A 24,930-nucleotide genomic window follows, 5' to 3' on the forward strand; every position below is an offset into this window, starting at 1 on the left:
CCAAAACAGAAGCATGAACATAAAATGGAAGCTAGTTCAAAACATTTAATGAACTGAAAAACTGTCCAAAATTCTTTCAATCCAATTAAGAAATCTATTAAAGGAACACACACAGAAGAAAAGACCAAAGAAGACCATCCCAATTAATTCTTCTCATCAAAGTTCACAAATGAACTTAGAAAGGTTCTTAGGCATTTCCTTGTGAGATATTCTCAGGACCTGTTTCAGATTGAAGCACAAGACAAGGTGGCAGAACAGACAGGCAACACCAACAGATCATTAGATCAGATATTTCTCATACAAAACTTGTAGAAGTTAAACCAGATTCTACCTATCCTCTCTATTTTGTAGTACTCTGGGCACAACAAAACCCAACAGAGAAGAATACAGTAACTCTGAACAACAAAAAAACCCACACCACAATTAAATGGGCTTAACTGTCCTTAGTGTTCATGTGCAACACAGGTTTTTCGTACAGTTTGTTACAACTCAGTAACAAACACAAGCACAGTGCCTGGAGAGGTTAATCAAACACAGTAGGCTCTTAGGAGACTGACTGGAATCTCAACAGAGCTGTCTTCCCTCTCGTACTGTAATGAAGCTTGTCTGTGCTGGCTTCCTGACAGAGGAGTGGAGAATGACAGGGGAAAGGGAGGAGGATTCTCCTACAAGCATTCAGATGATCCTTCCCTCACACTCAAGATGAAATTAGTAGTGGAAATTGTTCAACAGCAAGGGCAGGCAACAGTTTCCCTGCAGTACTCCAACACTGACCACCCTTTTCTTGCACCAAAACTTCACTCAGGCCAGTGAAGTCACACAGACACAAAACCACAAAACAACTGGCTGTTGCCATCACACAGAATAACCTTCTTTTGCCTGGAGTAAGCTCTGGCTGGGTTGAGATGCCTGTCACCTCCCTATAATTTAAGACTCTGTATCAAGAAGATTTTATTTCTGAGAATCCTTTTCCTGTCAAAGATACTAATGAAAAGACTGAATATCCTCTAGGAACTGTTTGTGAGATGTTAATTTAACTAGAGGATGGCTAAAGTGTGGATAAAACAAGACATTCCTGCAAAGGCAGGCTATGTCATCTCAGGAACAATAATTTGAAGTACAGGACTGCAGCTGCATCCCCTGAGTGCCCAGCATGTTGCTACAGTACTGATACTTTATATTTTCAACATTCTTTCAAGATACCTCTGCTTTTCTGGTGGACACAAGTTCACTGCACACGCACAGTACCTGACATGGCCAGATGCTATCTGGGTCTGGTCCACTGAAAAGAATCTGTGTGGAACTCTCAACAGAAGTAAAGTGGACACTTGCAGCCTCGGAGATGTCAACCCAAACAGTTGAAGAAATCTGAAGAAACAGTGGTAGATATCACAAATGTTCACATTCAAAAGGCCTTATAAACCAGTCATTAGAACAGACTGGACTTGATCCACTAAAACACTAAAGGCTTCCTCAAGGCTGTTTGCCATAATCTGCCCACTTCTCACACCACTGCGAGCTAACAAGACCCATCAAATTATTAGCCCATTTTGTACTAGGCCCAGGGGTTTTTGCCTTTCACACCACACTTAAGGCCACAGTGTTTAGATCCAAGTCTACTACAACCCAATTAACAGACAGTACTCAGTCCAACACAGGTAACAACAAATTATCTGTGAGTTTAATGGATTAGCACTAAAATGTGCACTAGCAGTGTTCAAAAAGGACACCAAGACAAGACTGACATTCTTGTCATCAAAAAATCATCTCCACGTTCTCTGCCAACACAAATGATCCCAGTGCTGAGGGAGACCAGCCATTTGAACCAAAGAGTGACTTCAGCCCCTGCAGCCGATGACTACATTTCCCTAGAATGATGAATGGAGGTGCTCTTGAGGGCTGACTCAGTGCCTGGCAGCACAAAGAGATGAGTAACTACCTTTGAACCAGTTTTTGTTCTAGCACACATAGATCATAGCCCTGCCAAAGACTATAGAAGTGAGAGTTAACCACAGTATCAGGATCTCAAAACACTGGTCTCAATTTACCAGTAGTTGATGCCAAAGATCCTTTTAGCCTAGTGCTTCTGCAGCAATGAAATTAACCATGCCCTCAACTCACAGCTCAGGTCTGCATTACCAGTCCCCAAACAGTTCTGATCTTCATTAGGAATTGTCCTCCTTCAAGAGGACAGAAAGCTTCAGCAGTGAAAATGTAAATTCATATGGAGCCTCTATGTACATGAGGAGACCTCTCCTTGCAGAATGCCTTACCATACTAAGAAGAAAATCCTAATTACTGTTTTAGAATTTCTAGAACGGCATAATTGAATGACTATGTTGATGTTTGGGATCAAGGATATCCAAAACAGCTGATCTTCCTCAGAGCAATTATTATAAAGTGCATCTAGGATGGAGTGACTGAGAAAGAGAGGCATGTAAATTTTTTAATCCAGAACAAACTTTCCCAAAATTTCAATAGCAAAGCAAGAAGAACTCCAGCTCGTTCATTATGAGGAAACTCAAATAATTAACTTGGCTAATGAGTAAAAATTGTTCTAGAGAACAGCTTAGAATGTCTAAGTTGGAAAACAGCTGAGATGAATGGCACAGGAGCACAGGTTCAACATCCTGGTATCCTTGGTAAAGATCCAGAGCTGATCACTAATTCATCAGCTGCCTGGCCATTTGCTCTAGGCAAGAACTCTGAGCAGAGAAAGGCTACTGACAGTCACCCCCAACAGCAAGTTCCTAAACACAAGCACTTTCAACAAGTGCCCCTTCAAGCACTGCCCTTTCTACACAACCTTACGTTCAGCTGGACAGTTTGCTGCTGCTGTTTTACTGTCCCCATGCTGAACCCAGCACATCAGCAGAGCAGCTGAGTTTGGGAGGACAGCTACAGCAATTCAGGGGGAATGGGAGGGAGGGTGTGAGCACACAGAATGGAACAGGACATGACACATCATAAGAAAGACAAATAAATATTCTATTTTTTTTCTTTAGATTTACTAGTTACGGGGATAGAATACAGGAAAGTATTGCACTTAAAGAAGATGTTGTTCCCCCTTGCCCCTAGCTGCACTGCAGTCCACAACAGAATTGAACAGGAAGATCCCAAATAATTTCAGGTTGCCTGTGATTTCACCTCATCTGTATAATGTCTATTAGTAATCAGCCCACAGAAGTCAAGAGACAATACAACAGAGCTCACATTTCTTGATTTGCATCCATCATTTGAAAAAAGGCTTTCCTTCAGTATTCAATAGCAAGACAATTATCCACAATGAACAAAAGAGATTGTTAAAGAAATGTGCTGCCAATAAATGACGTAATCCAGTGAATTTAAACCACTCCTCTGAAACTTCTGGCATCCTGCAACATGAAAATAAACCCTAAGCAGAAGGAAAAGCAAAGCTTGCCACCTACTGCCCAGTAACATAATAGTATGTACTAATACTGTCTATCTCCTTTTAACTAAATCTCTTTTCTTGACACAGAACATACAGAACTGTATCTTCAGTTGTTTCTTTAATGAAACAAAAAATACAAAACCAGCACATGGAATATCCAAAAGCAGTCTTTTCTATAAAACCACTTATAAAATCCCTGACAAGCCTGAAACATAATTTCTCACAGCATCCAAGCTGACAAAGAATTCCTATTACTATCCTCCAGTGGTGCTAGAGGCTTTAATAAAGTCTGTCCCCCAGCTGCATGGTAAGTTTTAAAGACAGTACTTTAAACTTTAAAAAAAAAAAATTACAATAGATAAAGTCTAGCAGAAAAGTGTTTTTTTCCTGCACATATCTGGAGGAGAGATTTTCAAATCTATAGACTACACTAGTAAAAAACACAGCTCTAACAAACACTGGCTTATTGCAGATACTTTATTTGTTAGTCAAACTTCATGTCTCAGCATCAGAAATGATGCTTTGTTATGTTTTCAAGTACAGAGAAACTCTCTTCAGTAACTACAATGCTTTGTTGAGCTATTACTCCAAAGGTATTAATTTTCCTAGTATATCACATATAAAAAGTAATTTCTGAACACCAATTGGTCCTTTGCTTAGTGCAGGAAGTTGCTTAACTCAATGTAAAGCAGTCATAATTCAGTTGCCTTCAAGACTTCTGGGAACACCTGCAGACTTATCTTCAGAACAACACTGTGCTGCACACTGAAATCAGCCAACAGCTCACATTCTGGCCCTCCAGCACTGCTCTCACGGATAATTCAGGGGAAATTAGATTAATGGGAAACAAACATGGGTTTACTGCAGAGTCCCTCTAACAGACTGCTGGCTGGTACAGAGTCTCAGTGTGTATTTGAACAATAACACCAGGAGAAGAGCCCACTTTCTCCATCTGCCCAGTGATCTTCACCAGTTACACAAAAGGAAACACCAGTCTCAACAGGTACTGATGAACAGTAATCCCCAAACTTCAGCACAAGATGACATGAGCAATAAACCTCCTTAGAGGTGGTTAGATCAGCAACTGATTACACTTTGTATAAAACAGTAATTTTGGATTCCTGGGCAAAACTGATCAAAGTACAAGGGTACATGTCATAGGTAAGCTTTATGGAGCTTAAGTGAAGTGGAAACTGCTTCTCAGTGAAGTACTTGGACTCTAGCACTGAAGAAAGTAAGTTCACAGGAGATGAAATACGAGTCTCTCAGGGCTCCTAAATCATAAGCAGAACAGGCTATTTGTAACAATGAAATCAATGAGGCATTTGTAATTAATCAGACAGACTGATTAAGATACTGTCTGATACATCTGCCTGAAGATACATCTGCCTTTGTCTAAGGCCACTCCCCATTATCTTAATGAAGATTGTTAATCCATCTAGCTAGCATTTTGCTAGTGTAGCAGATAAGACTAAGTAAAACCCCTGAAGAGGGCTTCTTTGTGTCTTTGTTATCTATTTAATAAGGTTAATAACAACGGAGTCTCAAGAACGACTGGAAATTAAGACAATACCAAAAGCTATATTGATACACAAGACATATAAATCAGCTAATAGGAGCAGCTAATAATTAGAAGGTCTAATAATTTAAAGGGATTTAGATCAAATATTAAGCAAGATTTATGACACAAAGACCAAAGATATCTACAAACATTTTTAAGTTCAAAATAGCTGAAACAGAGGAAAATGTCCCTGGTTCAGTGATTATTATTCTCATGTCGTTTTTCTGTGATTATTATTCTCATGTTGTTTTTCTTCTTATGCAAGTTAAAGGTGTGTTTTCACAGGAGACAGCATTCCAAATCAAGCTACTGAGCTCTATTCACATGTCTAAAGAAGGGAATAAAAAATCCTATGTAACCTATTCCCATTTGCTGCAGGGAAAACAGCTATTTGCAGCGTTGATTATATTTGAGCCATACCCCACAATTATTACTGTAGCAGAGTAGTTTGCTTAGAGTAACCTGAATGGCTTTGAATCTGTTTGGCTAAAAAGTCTAAGTTAAGTATAAAATTGTTGCATAATTGCTTTGCAATCAAACACACTTGCTAACAGAGAAACCTTGTTAACAGCAAAGGTTCTGAATGCCACAAGGTTGTGAATGACACAACAGCAATATAGCAAACCAAACTTGAACAATACAAATACATTTTTGTGAAACTGAAAACACACTGTCATGCTTTCCAAGAAAAGCTGTGCTCCTTCAGCATCACTAAACCCCTGGAAAGAAGTTCTGATACTTTCCCAACATCTCCTGAAATAATTGTTTGATGATAAATAGTATAAGTTCCAATAGCTACAGAAAAAAAAGGCAAAACAAACCAAAAAGCCAAACCACAACCTGAAAAAGCCACTTTGGAAGAGAACAGACCATACTGCAACATAGTAACAAGTAACATTAAGAACTCCTCATTAAAGCCGTCCCCACCTATGCATTCAAACACTGAATGGTCAGGCACACATGTTTTTAAACTAGAAAAAAATTAGTTTAAAAATGCTATGGCTTGAAATGGTGGCTTACTGTCTGCTTTTCAACTGAGCTGACAGCACCAGTACAGCTTAGAGGCAATTTTTTTTTTCCTGAAAAGCAGTGCCTTGAAAGCAAGACAGCGATTTCCACACACATACTGTCTCTTTTTGCTGTATTGACATACAGGAGCATAAACATATTCCAGCAGCAGTCAAAAAAACCCCAAATTTAATGACAAGTTAATAAAAAGTTAACTTTACCTCATGGAGTGTGTTCAGGATGCTGGGATTGTGAGAGGGAAGTGTACATTGACATTCTCAAAAGGCATGTGCCTTACAAGATAATATGGATAACTGATCTGCATGAACTCTTTACAAGTTTTACAAACTTTACAAACTCTCTACAAACTCTTTACAATTAGGAAGAACATGAATAAGTTGATGGGTAATAGGGTACACTGTGCTTCCCTGCAGCAAGTCTCTTGTTGAAAAGACTGTGCAAAAGGCATCTCAGAATGCACCCTAAAGAGCTCACAATGCAAAAATTACTTTGCTGATTCTCCCTGGAGCCACCTGGCAATCCTAAGACAAGCAATGAGTTCATTCCATGTTAGAAGTCTGTACTGAAGGGATGCACTCATCAGCATAACCTGCAGACAGAACACCAGTTTTTCATCTCCCTAACACAAAGAGTGAGCTCAAGAACTGCTGGGAAGATCTCACCTCTGACCACTAGAGCTGAATTTTGCAGTCTGTGAACAGTAACACACGGTGCTAATGTAAGCTCAGACAGCTCTGTCACTGGGCTCTAGGAGCACAGAACCAGAACCAGAAGCCCATGATTTACTGACTGAAGCTTTGAAGCACCAGGTAGCAATCCATGCACACATCTCTGTGCAAGAGTGTAGATTTGGCACCAAAATGGCTGGAAAGCAGCCCTACAACAAGGGGAGGTCCTGGTGGATGGAGCTGAACACATCAGGAGCATATCCTGACATGAAGAGTGCCAATCTCACCCTGGGCAGCAGCACAGCCATTCAGGTCAGGGAGTGATTACTGCCTCCATCACACACTTGTGAAACCACATCTCAAATACTGAGACCTGTTCTGGGCTCCCCAAGTCAAGACAGGAGCACGGTGGGGCAAGGCCAGTAGAGGGCCACCAAGACTGTAAGAGACTGGACTCACAACATCAGAGGAGAAAGATTTCTCAGTTCTTAAAAAAAATAATAGCTCAAGGGGATGATACTGAAATCTGCAACTGCCTCTTGAGAATCTGTAGAGGAGGCTGAGCCAGACTTCTTAGAAGAATACAGCAAAAAGACACAGATAACAATAAATGTGCAACAATGGAAACTTCAACGATAAAAGGAGAATACTTGTTTCTCCTGAGGGTAGCCAAACACTGCAACAGAAGCTGGCAAATACTGGAGATCTCCAACCCTGCAATCTTGAAAGCATTCAAAGCTCAACCACACAAATCCCAAAGCAACCTCTTGTAAGTCATCCTGCTATAAGCAAAGGGTTGGATCTGATTGCTTCGTACTTCCAACCCAAGTTTTATCCCTGCTGCTCCTAAAAAGGTTTCCTTAAAAAAAAAAGTCAAGGTCTCTTTGGACAGAAGTTCAATATTATCAAGAGCTTCCATAAACTATTTTCAAACAGACTTCACACTGAAGTTCAAGTGCAGGGCTCTCGTAAATAAAGAGTTTCTCTTGCTCTGTACATCTTTAGTACAAAACTATCATAATGGTAGTGAAAAAGGATGTCCTCCAGATGCTCCTTTCACACTAGCTTCAAAAAGCCTGACTATGATCTTTTTTAGACCATCACCCGATACATCATCATATTAACCAATCTTAGAACCAGAAGTTCTAAAAAACAAATTACATGCAGTCAAAGATACAAAAAAGAACTGGTATGCAAGAGAGGAAATAGCCAAAAGAACAGTCTCAACTTTACAGTGATCCTCAGACTACAGGAGTTTGCACAATAGAAAGTCAATATTCTCTACAGATTTTAAATACATACGTAAACATTTAACTTGCATTTATATAATATACCAAGCATGTATTCAATTTTCTGTTATGACTGTCCTATGTTGTTGATTTCAGTAGGGTCATAACAACAGGCCCAGTTCTTCTTTCAGGCATGTTTTTTCCAATCTAAATTCACACTGATTTGCCATCAACTAGTTAAAATTGGGAAAAAATAGTTTAAACTGGAAAAAATATTACATCTTTGAACAGAAGTCAAAAACCAGCTTTGTGACACCAGTTGATAGGCTTACTAAAATTAGCAGGCAATACATCTGCCCCTCATAGCACAGGACTAGAGCCAGTGACCCAGGAACACAAGTGTGGAAGGGACCTCTCAGCAGAGATTTCTGGGCACATAAGGCACACCAGTAAGTCCAAATCTGTCACCTGGAGTCTGTGAGTTCACCACTCCTCTGATGAGCTTTGCTTTGTCCAACATGAAAGCAGATTTTCACATTTCATCACCACCTGCCTGCAAAGGTGGCTGAAGGAGCAATGCTGTGACACTTCAGTGTGTTACTGAGCTCCAGCTGGTTGATGCTGTACTCTTTCTGGTGATCATTTCCAAAACTGTACTAGAAAGATCCCTTAATAAAAAAAGTTCTGCTCACACAGATGGTAAATGCACAAAACCAAGCTGTTGGAGCTATCCTGTTGCCAACAAGTGAGAACATGAGATGTGAAAGGAACACCCAGAGTTGCTGGAGAGCTATCACAGGAATTCAGGCCCACAAAGCACGCCTGTTACTGAGATCAGAATTCCCCACAGGTTCCAATAAGAAGCAGATTTTTGTTTCTGAAACACCACTTGTTTTCAATTACAGTCATCTATACCTTCTGCTAACATTTTTCTGAGATGAGACCTTGTACCTGACAGTATATCCATCTTCAGAGCACAGCTATGACAGACTTGCTGAACCCAGGATATTCCAGGAAATTAATCTCTCTCCAGCCTTCCTTCTGTTCATCACCTTATTCTTCAAAAAATGGTATCTGGAAAGAAATAAATGAATTCCCTGCTTTCCTAAATATCATTGCCACCATGATCCTAAGGAAGCATGCATGATTGATAACTGAAATTGGAAAAGTTGCACTGCTATATAAAACACAAAAAAACTGTCAGAATGGCAAGACAGAATCTCTGCAGAGGCAAATCTCCTCTAGGAGCCAATTTAGGTGTTCCAGGTTGGGTTCTGCCCTGGCTCTCACCAGTCCAGTCCTTGACTGCACAGCAGCAGTGTCCAGATCAGCACACCCGCCACACTGAAAGTGTGGATGACTCCACTTTCCAGGAGTGGAAACAGGAAAAGCCATTCCAACAGTATCTGGGCAGCCTCACACAACATACAAGATCACAACATATCCAAAAAAAACCCAGGAAATAGCCTGTCTGCCTCTCAGTGTGAGAGAACTGACCTCAGAAGGATCCTTCAGCCCTGTAAATTGTCCTGATATCACTGAACTGTCACTGGCACTCATTTCAACAGCTGTACCTAAGCATCCACCTTCTGCTGCACTTGATATAACAGCTTTGGTTTGTGCAACAGTCCTTTTCCTCTCCAGCTCCTACTCCTGGCTTCAGCCAAGCTTGCAGGCTGGTGGTGTTCTCAGGACTCCAGAGACTCAGTTTCCCATTTTCCCATGCCAATATTAAGCTAACTGAAATAGACTCCTCTTCATGTGATCCCAAAGGGTAACAGTTCTACCTGAAAAAGTCTCTCTACAATTAGGAGAAAATCCGAGGCTGAGAATGAGAAGCTCACACGAACAACAAAGCCCACTGCACATGGAAGCATGCAGAGGCTCTCTGGATAGCAGGTAACAGGTGACTGGTTTTGTCAGTCTGAATTTGCTTCCTCTACATCTGTGATGGTGTCTCATGCAAGCAGGTAAAGAGATTTTGGTGAAGCATAAAATGCTGTAGGTATTCTCTAGAAATATTTTGAGCATCATAGCCTAACAACTATCATAGTAGCACAGGAAAAAAAAAAATCAACTTATCTTCTCTATTTTTTTTTTTTTACAAGAGGAACCCTTTATCCCTGACATTATTCCAGGAATAAAGTAAACCTTCTCTACAGGCTGCCACAAGCCTTCTGAGTAAAGTTTTAGAGGGCTTAAAAGATGACAATTTTTTTTTTCAGGCAAGTACAAATTACATTCTTTTATCTTTCCTCCCACTCTCCTTTTTTTTTTAAGTATATTTTTCTACCTAATTTAGACAACTGGCCTTTATTGCAACAGAAAAAAAATTCCTTGAGAATGTTTTTGTGTAGAGGGAGGGAGAAAAAAGAAAGTATACTCTACAAGAATCAATACTGATAAGAGGGGAATTGTCTGGCCTTTTTGTACTGATCTGTTGCACTGCTCTTTATGGGGCCAAGCAGAGACACCAGGTGATGAGTCCGGCTGGTCTGGAGAGGAAGAACAGGAAAAAATCCTGATGGTTTCACTGGAAATTCCCCCTTCATATTAGTACTTCAATAAGCCTTGCTTCACTGGTAGGAACAAAACTGGACTCAGAGTAGGAGGAAATACTAAAACTGGGTAGCAATTTCTCTGTCTTTCAAGACTGTGGATGTATTTGTTCCTAAAGCCCTCAGTGTGTTACCTTCTCAAAGAAGATACTGGCTTATGGCTTAGAGCTCCAAGGGAATTCATGTAAATTTCTCTTATTACGGAAGACATGTAGGAACCTCGTTGACCTTGTGGATCCACAGTTAGTACAAAGAATTAGAAGGATTTGGGAGGGGAAAAAAAAAACCTTAAAAAGGGGTTGTGAGACAGCAAATAACACTGGGGGAGTGTCCAATGATCTCTGCTCTCGGATGTAGCTTTGGAAAGGAAGTGGCACTTTGTTGTCAGGAGCCTGGGATGACTCAGGTGCAGAACTCTACAATCACACACCACCCTTCCACATTCATTTTTACAGTTTTGAACACAGGAAAACACAGTTTATTTCCTAGTTCTGATTACCTTGCTCTAGAGACTAGAAGCAAGACCAACTACACCTCCCTTAAAAGCAAAAGCAACCTCTCCAAAAGCAACACCTCTTACAGGACAGAAACACCTTTTGTCTTCACCTGAAGGTGGAAGGATAGCAGTAGCTGAAAACACCTAAAACTGTTCCTATTCCACTTGATTGCCACCCTCCTGTGATCCTCCCTCCCCCATATCAAATGGGGCCTTGAAATAAATTAAGGTTGCACATATCAATAAAAACAACAGTACAATTAAAGAAATTTCAGACTTACATTAAGTATTTAAAGCTCAGAGAAATAATATCAAAGGCTGACTAAGTCACCAGCTACTAAAGAGGCAGAGAAAAAATTGTCCAACAAGATGGGTGTTTCCTTGCTGCTTATGGCAGTCAGATACAATCCTGAACCTCAAACACAAGCAAGCAGAAATATTCATTGTCGTACAGCCACTCACACTTCTATTAAAAGAGAAAACATAATGCAAATAGAAGAAACCAGAAGAGAAGCACCAAATCTTACTCTCCTCAGTTACACAATGTGCCAGAATTCCATGTCAGACTTCGTTCTAGCATAAACTCAAAAGGTCACTAGTGTAAATTAAGAATAATTCCTCCAAAATTAGTACAGCAGTATCATTCTAAGGAAAACAGAGGTTGACTGATACCATGGGATATTTTGTTCAGGTTAGGAAATCTGGCTCATAAGCAATAACTATAAGATTTCAGTGGATGTTTAGACTGTTAAAACAAGTAGCTGTCTTAAAAAAAAATCTTAAATATGATTTTTTGAAAACACTTGCAAGGAACAACGTTTTATAAATCCGACATACTGAACTTCTTTGAGAGCAAAGAAAACACTTACTGTGGTTGCATTTGCTGAGTTAACCCAACAGGAGGCTTCTGCTTGATGGTGAATGCCATCTGAGCCACGGGGCCAACCTTGGGCGGGACCTGCACCTTCTGGGAGAAGGTCTGCTGGGCAGCCTGCTGGGGAATGGGCCACGGGGGCACAGCGGGGCTCCGGCCTCCAGGGGAAGATGTGTCTTGCACGGCTGTATCCTCACAGGAGTTGCCTTTTGTCCCTGGTTTACACACACAAAGCTGAGGTCGCAGGCACATCCCTCCGTTTTGGCACGGTGGTGCGCAGTTAGCTAAGGAAAGACATTTAAAAAAGTGCCTGTGAAACAAAGCAGGAAGGAAAATGCAATCCCTCCCCACAATAAAAAAAAGGCATTCATTGTTAATGTTCACTGGAGTAGGAGAGAGCAACATGGGTAAGCTCCACAAAAGATAATATACAAGTTGGTACAGCTTTTACTGATTTCTAGCACAAAGACATGCACAACATTTTAACAACTTCAAAAAGAAAAATGCTGGATCTAAAAAATGGGAAATGCACTAGTTAAATCATGAAATATAGCATTATTTCAAATCTTCCTCCTTTCTGCTCAGCATCTCTTCTCCTCATACTTGAAAAACCCAAACTGCATCTGATGAAACAATACTACACAGGCACAGAACTCTACTACTGATCAAGGCTGGGATTCATTTCACTACTGTTTTAAAATGAGATGCTGCATAGGTGCCTAGAATGAATCCCTACAGCCACATTATAGATCACCAAAACGTTCAGAGAAGTGTGAAGTAGTTCAACCCTCCCCCCTCTAAAACCCAAACGAGATTCCCTGCAGTGCCCCCACTGTAACAACACAGGCGATGTGAACTGCTGCTACCAAGACATTGCTACACCTGGGAAGAAACAGAAGGGTGCTTGTGATTATCCCAGACCAGCTTCTATAGATTCTTTGTGCCATCAGTGAAAAGAGATCAGATTCTTTAAATACACTTTGCCTTCAGAGAGGATGGATTACACTGCTTTGCCTTGCTCTATCCAGTGACTACAGAGGGAGTGTGAATAACCAGCCCAGACTCAACACCCAGCTCATGCAGGACCAACTCCACTCTGAATGAACAAGAAACCTGGAGGAGCAGCAAATCCCATCAAAAAACTGGAGGAAGAAAAGCAAAAGCAACTGTGGATTATGTATATAGATAATACTGCAAAGGCATGTCTACATTGAGGATTTATTTTCAATGCTGAAATTTGCATCACATAAAGATGGCAAAACAAATTAATTATCTCATCTAAAGGACACCATTTAATATTAAAGAAAAAACATTCATTCATTATTCACATTAAAGATGGTATACAATAAAGCATGTATAAGAACAAAACATGGCTGAGCTACTTTGTTCCTACAAACTAGGCAAATTTTTTATATTGTTAATGATCTTTTAACATCAACAAAATTACATGTCAGGTGATAATTTTTTTACTAGAATAGGTAAGATAATATCTTGAACTGTAACATGGGATTCTGCACCATATTCAGATACATCCAACTGAACAATTATATTATTCTTTAAAAATCAGTCCACAACCATGGCCCAAATAGAGTTCTTGACACTTCAATCAAGTTCTAATACATTGTTCTATACATAAAAATAAATTAAATGCACAGGAATATATATGAATTAGCTAATTAGGATGGGACTGTGTTAGTTTGGAGGCCTATTTTATCCACTGGCAAATGTATCATATATACCAACTGCACACAGCACCAGAATTGCCCTACAACTTAAACCTGAGTTTTGCATGGGTTATTTCACATACACTTTCCCCCCATGTGCAAGTCCTCTTCTTTCTCATACATTTAGCTAGGCTACCTTAACTGCCTATTATACACCTCCCTGGCAACACAAATATATCATTTGCTCACTTCTACTGGTTTATTTTTGAGACTCTGTCTTGTCTTTGCTGGAAGACTGAAGACCATTTTCACTGCAAACTTGAGAAGGGATTTGCAACAAGCATATGTTGTAATAGATAAGCCAAGTTTCCCCTGTGCCTTATTTTAAAACTTAGATTTTGCTAGAAACAGTGAAAATTCAATTATATGCACATGACTGAAATCATATAGTGGAAAATAAATCAGGAGCCTGAAATCCTAATTAAATTTCACAGGCTTTGGAGGAGAGACTCTTAAGACCAGAAGAGTGGCCCCATCACCTGGGTAATCTGTATGAAATGTGCAAAAATCACAGTAAATAATTTGGGCCCAGTTAAGAATGTTTTAGAAAAAATCTCAAAAAATTCTTTAAAAAAGTAAGACTTTCAAAAGTCCCATTTTTACATTGAGTAAGCATTCATATATTTGTGGAGATTTATGGACATGTGCCTATATTAACCTCTAAGTTTCTCAAGAAATTATTTAAAAACTAATGACTCAACACAGAAGTAAGCTAAGAAGACCACACCAAAAGTCAGTATGAAAAAATACCCACTCTGCCAGGACACTGCTAATGGCCTATCTCCCCTCAAGGTGAAGTAACAATGTATACATACACAAAACACAACCCTGGAAAGACTGCAACTCTTTTTCCTGTAGTTGAGAACCAAAATTGTGCTTCAGAAGCCTACCAAAACTTGAGTTTCTACTGATTTAAGTGAAGCCTGCAGTGAATTTAAAACTGTAAAGCTAAAAACAGAACCTGTTTTGAAATTACCTCATCTTTTTTGCCCACACAGACTTGAACATTCTTATTTTACTGACAGTAAAGTAAACCCTGAAACACATTACATGTACACGAAGCAAATGCCCTGCAGGACAAACTGCATTACTCTAACTGGCCCTTAACAAAAGAACCATCAGGAGATCCAGCAAATATATTATAAGACCGGTGAAAACAGGTTGAAAACCCCCCCAGTAAATCCCCACAGCAATGAACCTTTGGACTGAAGTCCTTCGTTACTGTTGCATAATAGAAGATCACAAAACTGGATAAGAGATCACGTTTTTAGGAAAGAATTAAAATGAACATTTTAATTGACATAATACAGCACTTTAGTTTCTAAAACGTTCAAGACAGCTGTAGTGTGCCAAATGAATGACCTAATTATTTTGTTTGAAGACAACAATAATGGCCCATAAAACTGAAAACACCAGTATTTTCCATAAAGCTAGGCTTCCAAAACCTGCAGCGTGGAAGTATTAAGTTCAAAACTGAAAAGCAAGCCAATATACTGCTGTTAAAGGCAATTGGCTTCATCCTATTCAATTCAAGGAGGTCATGACTGGAAATTCAAAATGGAGCTTGGCAAAGATGCAAATAATGAGACTAAGCTTAGGGGGTCAGATTAAAGATCCACTTAAGTGGAATGTTCTCCCTCCATTACTAAGGTGGATGCTTAAGGACAGGGTGAGACACAATAAAAGTTTATACCACTACAGCTTTTAAGAATTAGAGGCTCAGCAACTTCCTGAGCAAGAATGCTGGTTTTGTGCTTAGTAAGTCTCAATAGATTTTTCTGTCAGAGGTTGACTGATCTGCTCTTGGAGCTACTTTGCTGCAACATCCAAAACTTGCTGTGCCATGGAAGTTGGCCACATTGAAAGGCCAGGCACAGCCAATATAGCCAATCTTCCCTCACTTCCCACAAGTATGGCTTGTGGTGAGGTTGACCTGGGCTGGATGCCAGGTGTCCACTAAGCTGTTCTATCAGTCCCCAGCGAGACAGGGGAAAAACATAAGATTAAAAACAACTCATAGGTTGAGATAAGGCAGTTTGCTAAAGAAAAAGTTTGTGTGCACACAAGTAAAGAGAAAAAAAAAAACAGGTTTATTCTTTACTTCCCATCAGAAAGCGATGTTCAGCCACTTCCCAGGAAGCAGGGCTTCAGCAGTTGTAGGGGTTGAATCAGAAGGCAACCTTTGTAAATAACAAATGCCCTCTGTTTCTTCACCTGTCCTTAGCTTTTCTGTCTGAGCTGATGTCATATGGTATGCAATACCCCTTGGGTCACTTTGGGTCAGCTGTCCCAGCTGTGTCCCCTCCCAGGATCTTTCCCACCCCAGCCTATTGATGGGGGAAGGGAACACTGAGGAACATTGCTGGTGCTGTGCCAGCGCTGCTCAGCAGCAGCCAAAACCCTGGAGTGTTACCAACACCTTCCTAGGTACCAGGGCAAAGCACAGCTCCAGCTCAGCCAGACCCAACACAGGGGGGCAGGGACAAGGATGGTCTTGGGTTGGTTTATGTTTTAGGATCACGTAATCTGTATCTACTAAAAATAAAGTCAAGTGACACATTTGCTTCGGAAGTACCTAAGTCACAAAAGGGCCAAAACTGTATCCCAAAATGCTCATCCTTTTTATACATCTTTCCCTAATCAACTACTGCTCACCACTCTCTCAAAAAGACTGCTACCAGCTTTGATGAATGCCTATCAGGCCCAGCAAGGTTGTATTTGTGACATGCTTTGAGAATAGCAAGAGTAAAATAACATTAACATTAGCTTTATACACACCCCTTCCAAAACATCTTATGTTGGTTTGGGACTTATCTATGCATACACACTTTTCAGTCCATGTGCTCATGTCATTACAGTGAAAGTGTATATAAATATTTGCAGAAGCAAGACCTAAAATAAAAGATTTATAATAGTTTCAAACCACATAAATATTTTAAAACTTCTACATATACAGAATGTAATTTGTTTCAATACATTCCAAATTAAGCACAATTTATTATCTTGAATCAGTAAGTATAAAATGTTGTCATTTATGGAAGTTTGGATAAAAATTTATATTTTTTTCCTTCAAATGAATCAAAATACAAATATAACTAGCTCTGCTTGTCCTAATAATGTTTCTATTAAAGTAATATTAAACTAACACTAATTCTTGGGTTAAGACCGTTACAATCTCATTCCTATGCTAATCACTTCTTTTAACTTCCTCAAAAGCGACAGCACATTTACAAGTTTATTTCCCTGTGGAGAACAGAAATCCACAAAAATGTATTTTTCAGTGAGAAACTCACAATAAATTTAAATATCCTAAAAGTTTTCTGCACCCAAGTTTCTAGCCTTTTAGCCTCAGCTCCACCTTCACCTATTTCCTTTCCTGCTGATGGTTTGTACTTAAATGTCCAAAAACATTTTCCAATGTCATTCCTGAACTTCTAATGCTTCAACACAATTGCTATAACAGTGTTGTAAGTCATGCTATTTCTAATGCACCCATCTACCAGGTTTCTTTCTTTTTCCATGTTAAACTTACCTCTTTTTTTCTCCTCTTGAGTACACATAACAGTTCAGCACCAGTTTAAACAAATTTCATCACTGTGCACATTGGCACAGTGTGTATCAACTTCTCCCACAGGAGTGTGTAAATCCTGTCAGGCACAATACATGCCAGAGGGCAAATAATAGAAAATACAGCAATTGGAAAGAGGATTTTAAGCATAGAGCTGTTTCAGATTCCAGCACAAAATGCTTGAGAAACAAAGCATGCATCAAGTTTACAGAAAGGGGAAAAACCAACACTTTGACATGGATAGGTCGGTGCTGAGGGCAGAGTTTTCAAGTTTCTTTACATGCAACATAGGAACACTGTCAAAGGCATGACAAATACTGCCTTCTTGCATGAATGCGAGATTTTTATTCCTCGAGCACACAAGGAAACCAAACCAAAGCTCATCTTGGTTGAGTGCACATCCTAAACAAAAAGCTGTGATACAAAGGCACCTTTAACCCCTGCCGGGTTGAAAGACAGAGTGATGATCCCCCACCGGTTCCAGAAGAAAAGCAGTGAAGCGCTTTCCTTGGAAGGCACCAAGCTGTGGGCTCTGAAAGCAGAGAGGCATATTCCAGTTTGCCCCAGAAAAATCTGAATATGGTGCTGACATCCTGAAGAAGAGCAATTTTTTTTAGAATTTCCTGTTCTCTGAGCTACCCTACTGCTTAGCACACCACTTAATTTTTCCCTTTTACTCTGAAAACCCTTTTAAGTATCAAGTCATTGTCAGGACTGAGGATGCAACTGGAGTCGAGAAATCCAAAAGTTCACTGAAGCTAATGTTTTTTCTGGGGACCTAGTTCTCTGTCTGGGTATCTCATACCAAAGGGGTTTCAAAAATTGAAAAGTTTACCAGAAATGTATCCAATAATTCTAAACATTCACTGAGAATGAAGGAGAGAGGAATTTGCAATCAAGGGTGTTACAATCTTGCTGTAAAACCATTTTATTAAATAAATAAATAAATAAATTGAAATTACATTTATACAATCCTAAGAAATTACATTAACTGCAGAAAACCTGCGTGCCCTCTACACTACTAATGGAGGTAGTATTACAACCATCTGTGTCTTTCTACACAGGAACTTGTTTTTATCATAACTATATAGTCTTAAGGAATTCTTTCCCTAAATATACTTCAAATGAAAGCATGAGTTGGAATTCTTTGCTGTCCACTTCAAACCATCAGATTCATTCCCACAATGGCATGTAAACACGACCTCCAGGAAGGGAGGGAAACAAAAAACAATGCTTTTAGCATACATATTTCTTTTAAAGCAAACACACTAAAAAACCAGTTTTTCTCTTAACCTTATGGCAACATAATGTACTTTACTAATATTATATTCTATGTTATCTCCATAGTAGAATCTCTGAATGCCAAGACTCAGCAGAATTGAATAGCAACTGTACTCAAATACTTCAAAAGCTTAACTTCAGCAAGAGGATGCATTATTCTATCAGCAACAGGAATATAATACCCTGTTTAAAACTTGGCATTTTCATTCATGTTGTGTTTACTGGAGTTTATATAATATAAATATTTAAGACTGTACAATCTGAGAGGCATTTTAAAGTATTTAATTATAGGAGATCATAACTATGCATATTCTGACAACACAAACATTTCACATGCTACAAATCCCTTTATCATTCCAGTGCACACAAATAAAAATGAAAATTGTTCATTACAAAATGGACTAAGCCAAGGAAACCAGCAGATTCACATGTTACACACCATTTTTGCTGCTTGAGTGGTTAACACTCAAGTATGCAATCCTTTTAAATGCTCTTAACGTTTCTCCACAAGTGCTTAATTATTTTGTTACAAAATCCTTCATCATAAATTTGCGGGAAACTGAACAAACTAAGACAAGCTCAGTAAAAAGGCAACTGGAAATATTTAACTGGATGCGGGATTCAGACAACTGAAGTGTTACAAAAAAGAGAAAGACTAGAGAAAAAACTATTAATTACAACAGAGTAGCAAAACAGTAAGTACCATAAAGTTTTCCCTAAATTCAACCAATTCTCAATAAAAGTTCACAATTTGGTTGAGCTTCTCTGAAATTCCAGGCCTAAACTGCCATCTAGGGATAATAAAAATCTGATCTCAATTATAAAAAAAGCAAATCTTGCCATAGGACACAAAACAATTTCCCACATGCAGGGATTACTATCTGCACTTCACAAAAAAAAGAACATGCCCAAGCAGACCTATTTTTAGCTCCGTATTTAAATGAACATCTTGCCTTACTAAATGTAAAATGCTTCTTACCCCTGTGTGTGCAGTCACAGATGTGGAGAAATGCTAAAGATTCACTTCCTTTCTTTAGTCAGTGCCCAGGATCTATTTTCTAGGAATAAATTCGGCTACACATGTACTGCTTCTTTTAAAGGCAGAATAAAAAGCCAGCTGAAGAAAGAAACCTCAAACCCAGCCCAACATCAGTCTAACAACAAACACACCAGTTACAGAGCATGGACTGACTCGCCACCCAACCCATCAATAATCTGTTAGCACACACTACTCCAGAGTTTGCACAGGGAGACAGTTTAGGGAGGTGTGTGCCCCTTTTCATCTACCCCCCACAAATCCTAGAGCTCCCAGGCAATCCAAGCTTCCTTTAAGGTTGGGAGGCTCGCTGATCCCAAACACAAAGCCACTTCGCAGGACAGGAAGGAGAGGGGAGCACGCTCCCTTCCAGCTCTTCCCTTCTCCATGCTCAGGAAGAGTGGCTGTAAGGAGAGAGGTGTAAGACCACTACTGGGAGAATGAAAGCATCACTTCTCTATCAACACATCATTTTGCTCCTACACACGTGCAGAACCAGGCAGTGCCCAACTGAGGGACAAACCACGGCTTTCCCTGGCACATACACAGCTTTCTACTCCACTGAAAACAAACAGCCAACAAACTGAAAGGGAGGGAATAAAATAAAACCAAAACACCTCAGTTTTCAGTGTTCATTCTGATTCTCTATTAAGAAGGGAAGTGTTCAGGACTTTTTATCCACTGTAGGTTTACCACAATTTTACTGCAGGTCCTGCTTCTTTTGTTAACACTAACTGCTGCAATGAGCTGAACAAGTTCACTATCAATCTGCCATGTGCTCCAAGGTGAGAGCACAACATCTTGACAAGTTTCTTCTAAGGTTCTTTTTTTTTTTTTTGTTCTGTCTTAATTCTATACACACTTGTAGTATTTGCATGAAGCAGACTGTGTACCATTATGAGCTTGTTTCCAGTAAAGTCCCCAGTGTCTCACAAAGAGAAGGCTGGGTAGGTTTCACTTCATACTAATTGTGGACTTAAGTTTCCTCCCCAAAATGAGGGAATGGCACATGGCATGGTCATACGTAGAGCAGGCAGCAGCTAACAGCTCCCCCATCTTCTCACAGCTCTTTTACAGCCTGGTCTCACAGGAGGGAGGCTGGCTGCCAACCATGGCCAGGAGACAGACACTGCGCTCAAAGTCTGCATTACTGCTGATTCAGATCAGCCTCTTCTGGAGCTGCCGTACCAACTGTGCTTACAGAGGTTTGGTTTGTGTTGTGGGACCACCTTTAGATGTGTGAACTCTATTTCTTTTAAGATGCAAAGAAAAAATATATCTAAATAATAAAATAAATAATAAAAAGCAAAACTCAAAACGCGAGCACTCCAAGAACACACCTAATGTATTTCAGCCTCATACTGGTGTTCATTGAACAAGACCAGCCTACACCTTGCCCAAAATAAAACAGCAAGCCCTGAAACACACATGACCTGGGCCTCAGGTCATCAAACCCAAAGGGTTTTGTCTACAGATCTTCTCCATGCTGCTTGCTAATGCTAATGTACAAAGACTACAAGAATTTGGACCCTGTCATTCTATCCCCGTCCCAAGGGCAGTAAGTGAAAAATAAAGCAGAGAAGAATTACTACCACAGCCTGACAAGCGCTTTCCTACTATGAAAGCCCATTTCCTGTACATGAAATTCAAAAGTTTTATTTACATATTACAGTAGCAAGCACAGCAAAGGCAAAACCAAACTTCTCAAAGTTTCAGTTTTTCAACTCCAAATTGTTTAAAAACCACATCAAAGGATAGATAGATCAAAAAGGACTAATGTATAGGTCAGTCACATGGGTCAAAGTAGTTTGTCTCTTTAAAACTCAGACATTAAATTTTGATTTAGACACAATTTGAAGGAGATTGATATTGCTTTTACTGAGATGATGGTCTTCAAATGAGAAGAAACAACATTTGGGGACAGTATGTTATAGTTAGGCTTTGTATACACAATGTAAATAAACAGAACTTGGTAAAACTCAAAGCCACAAAACTGATGAAGCACGAGCCTCAGGAACCGGTTGTGACCAGAAAACCACCAAGAAGCACAGCTGCAAACATTTGAAGTACTCAGTTGCAATGATAAAGAGTACAGCTCTTCTGGATACCCCTTTCTAAGAGCTGAACTGAAGGCAGAAAGAAGAGTAGATTCCGAGCACACTAAAATGTTTAGCGATCCAGAGTTTCACATCTAAACTGGAGGACTCATGTATATTTCTAAGTTTCCAGGTCTGCATCCCAACCTATTCCAGGACAAGACCTAAGCATGCAATCTTGCCCTCACCTTCCCCAAGAAATTCAGAAGCACAAGCTGGAAGCAACTTAGGGCACACTCCATCCAGGTGATCTGGAGCCACTGGTGACACTGCCAGGTGCCCATGTCCTGAAGGAGATCCAAAGCTGTAGTGTGCTTACTCAGCCGCAGCAAGAAGTGCAGCTCTGGAACTTCAGGGAGGAGGAGGTGGCTCAAACTGAACAGCAGTGCACAGGCAGAGGCCAAGCAGACACAGAAACTGAACAAAGGGGATGTTTCCTCGGGGCAAGTATTCACACAACTTTCTAGTCTCCTGCCTCTACAGCAGCAAGTATCTACTGTTGTGTATTTTCTTATTCTGAAAAATAAACTAAACCTCTAAGTCTTTATTTAACATTGAATCAGGCAGTCTTTCTTAAAAGAGAATTTTCAAGATAATTTTTTAATATGAAGAAAAAGCCATCAGACTGCTTTCTTATTTTCTGATGACCTTCCCCAAGTGCCCAAGCACGTGACAGACAGCTCATGATCAAACTCACAGAATTCAGTTCAGTTACAACACAAAAGTACTAGCCCTCTGCATGGAATACATGCATGCAAACACACAACACCCTCAGCCAAGAAAGGCTTAATACTCTTTTAATCTTAATTGACAAGGATGGCACACCTGGGTTCTACACAGACAGCAATTTCTCTCCCTATAGGAAATTTATTCTGAATGTGTTCCTCCAAAATCCACTTCCTCACCTCTTTGCCTTACGAGCCTTTCTTACACCTTGGCAGTAAGGAACTCATGCCATTAAAAACCGCTGGCTCTCTCCTTTCCATTTTTTTAACCATCCAGTTTACATCGAGATCACTCACAAACAACTGCTATTAATACTCCAGATAAAACATATTATACATTTTACAAGGGGTTTACTACTACTACAAGGTGGTTCTTCTCATTGATTTAAGATATCAGATTCTCCGTACAATAGGTAATTTTCTCTCACGTTCCCAACATGAAAAACAGCTCCTTTTACCATTAAGCAAACAAAACCAAAACAAGCAGAAGAGTAAATTTTTTAGAAGCAGTTTTAACTAACAGAAATTTAGTAGTAAGTAACAAAGTAGGAGACAACAGATTTCAACAGGATAAACACCCATTTGGGTGGTGGGAACTCCTGATTTCCAGCACAGGCCTTCCTGACAGTTGTTATAACTTGTCCAAGACCACATTTAACCTGTGGTTGAATTTCCATAAATGAAATCATAAAAACCCCACACTCTAAGCTTTACTTGCCTTACAGACATGTTACACAGCTAATTAATGCTTCTAAAAAGCTCTGTTATGCAACAAGTACTAACAAAACATGGTGTCTCCAGCCTCAATGGTATCTCATTACTGCACTTGCACAGATTATAACCTATGATAACTATGACTGGAAGACAATCCTTGTCCTAAACATTTTCACGTGCTTCTGACTTTCCAAGATGTTTACTGTTGTGGTTCAATTTTTTCCCACCTTTGTCTTTATCCAAAGGTGGATGTTCTGAAAGCTTCAAAAAGGCCGGTTTTGATTGTTAGGCATCATATGCCTAGCACAAAGAAATTCTGAATGCTTCTAATGCTGAGTGTTATCATTTCATCTTTTTAATTAGAATGATGCAGCTCTTCGTAATTTAAGTCATTCTGATTTTGAAAAAAGTTCTTAAAACTTTATAATGTAAAACTGAAATAGTAGGGACAGAGGGGCCTAGACCCTACATGTCTAAATTGGATATGGTAGGCACTCTCATACAGAGAAAGACAGAAGTTCATCTTCTGAGGACTGTCAGGCTTCCAAGAGAACATGAACCAATGTAAACACAACAGGCAGTTAAGCTCCAAACTAAAGTTTAAATAAAAGTACTTACAAAGTTCCCTTGCTTCTTCTGTACAGATGCTGCCCTCTTACCTGCACAGAAACATTCCAAACACCTCCTGTTGCTGCTACTGAGGGAAAAGCAAGGTGGCTGCCACTGCTCCCAGCCAGACTGCCTGGACAGAAGTCACCCAAGGGAACGGCGACCACAGCCTCCCAGGTGAGAAAGCAGGGCTGGCAACCACCACCCAGCAAGGCGAAGGGAAGGGAAGGCAGCCTGGCTGCAAGACCAGACCCCTTCAGCCCCTCTTTCTGAGGGTTCCAGGCAGGCTTATTCACACAGGTGCAGCAGAGCAGAAACACATGCTGCTTGTTCCAGCCTGGGATTACACCTGAGCTAATAAACCTCGCTGATCAGAGCTGGCTCTCAGCACTCTGGTTCTGGAAGCATGATGCAGACAAATGGAAGTTGGCTCTGGAAAGAGCCAGTATGGGTCTGGGGTTTATTAGCTCAGGCTTTGCACCATGCAAAAGAATAAAATCTGGCCCTAGAGACTAAATAGCTTATTAAAGTGATACTGAGCCTGAACTAATAAACCCTGAATCAAACCAACTTTGCATCAAGTCAGCTCAGGTGTGCCAGCATCTGTGGCACAGTTAATCCACTGCTGCAAGAAGGCACTCCAAACCAACAGAGCTTGCTATCTGAATTTTAAAAACTCACTTATCATTTTAGAGGAAACAAAGTGGTTAACTGTTGTTCAGCTATAGATTTTCTTTTCTTCTGAAAGGAACATCAGGAGCTTCCAGAAAAGGTGATATCTGGCTTTTATGACTGTGAGCTGAATCAAGGCAATGCTATCTCATGGTTTGCCTAAGTTACAAAACAGACAACTTCAGTACATTCAGTGCTTCCCTTGGCCTGCCAAGAGAGGGGTGAAACTGAGCAAATCCAAGCCAAGTGTATTATACCACTGCTAGGAGGAATTAGAGAAGCATCAGAGCATGGAATAAAAATATTTAACGCTAAGGAGAGCCTAAAATCAGAGGCACAAAATGAGAAGATCCCCCACCTTTCTTTCTTTTAACTTTGTCTCTGCTACTCCATTCCTCCAGTAACTGTATGAACTAGCCAAGTAACTAATGGATTTAAATTAAATTCTACACAGCTATCATATAAAAATCCAATTGTCTGACTTGGTCCTTACTGAAGACTCTAAAAATAAAAGGGAATAAAAAAGAAAAGATAAGCGATAATCAGAGAAGTGAAAAAGACAAAGCATAAAGGACAAAAAGCCAAGAAAATGACCTAATTTACAAACAAAAAAGTTTCCTGGAAATGAAAGTTACTAGAAGACAGAGAAAGAGACATTAAGAAAAAAACCAAAACATT

The 24,930-nt window shown here is 39.8% G+C and overlaps 1 protein-coding gene across 1 annotated transcript in view; it reads right to left on the reverse strand.

The window, feature by feature from the left end:
- Positions 1–24,930, reverse strand: part of LTBP1 (latent transforming growth factor beta binding protein 1) — a gene marked incomplete at its 5' end in the record, with an annotated part of 186,771 nt that overhangs the window by 159,642 nt on the left and 2,199 nt on the right. The window contains one exon of the mRNA XM_084202889.1: positions 11,823–12,111. Coding sequence (XP_084059015.1) covers positions 11,823–12,111 — 289 coding nt within the window. The remainder of the gene's footprint in view (positions 1–11,822; positions 12,112–24,930) is intronic.

The sequence above is a fragment of the Fringilla coelebs genome (genome assembly GCF_963513975.1).
Source record: "Fringilla coelebs genome assembly, chromosome: 3".
NCBI lineage: Eukaryota > Metazoa > Chordata > Aves > Passeriformes > Fringillidae > Fringilla > Fringilla coelebs.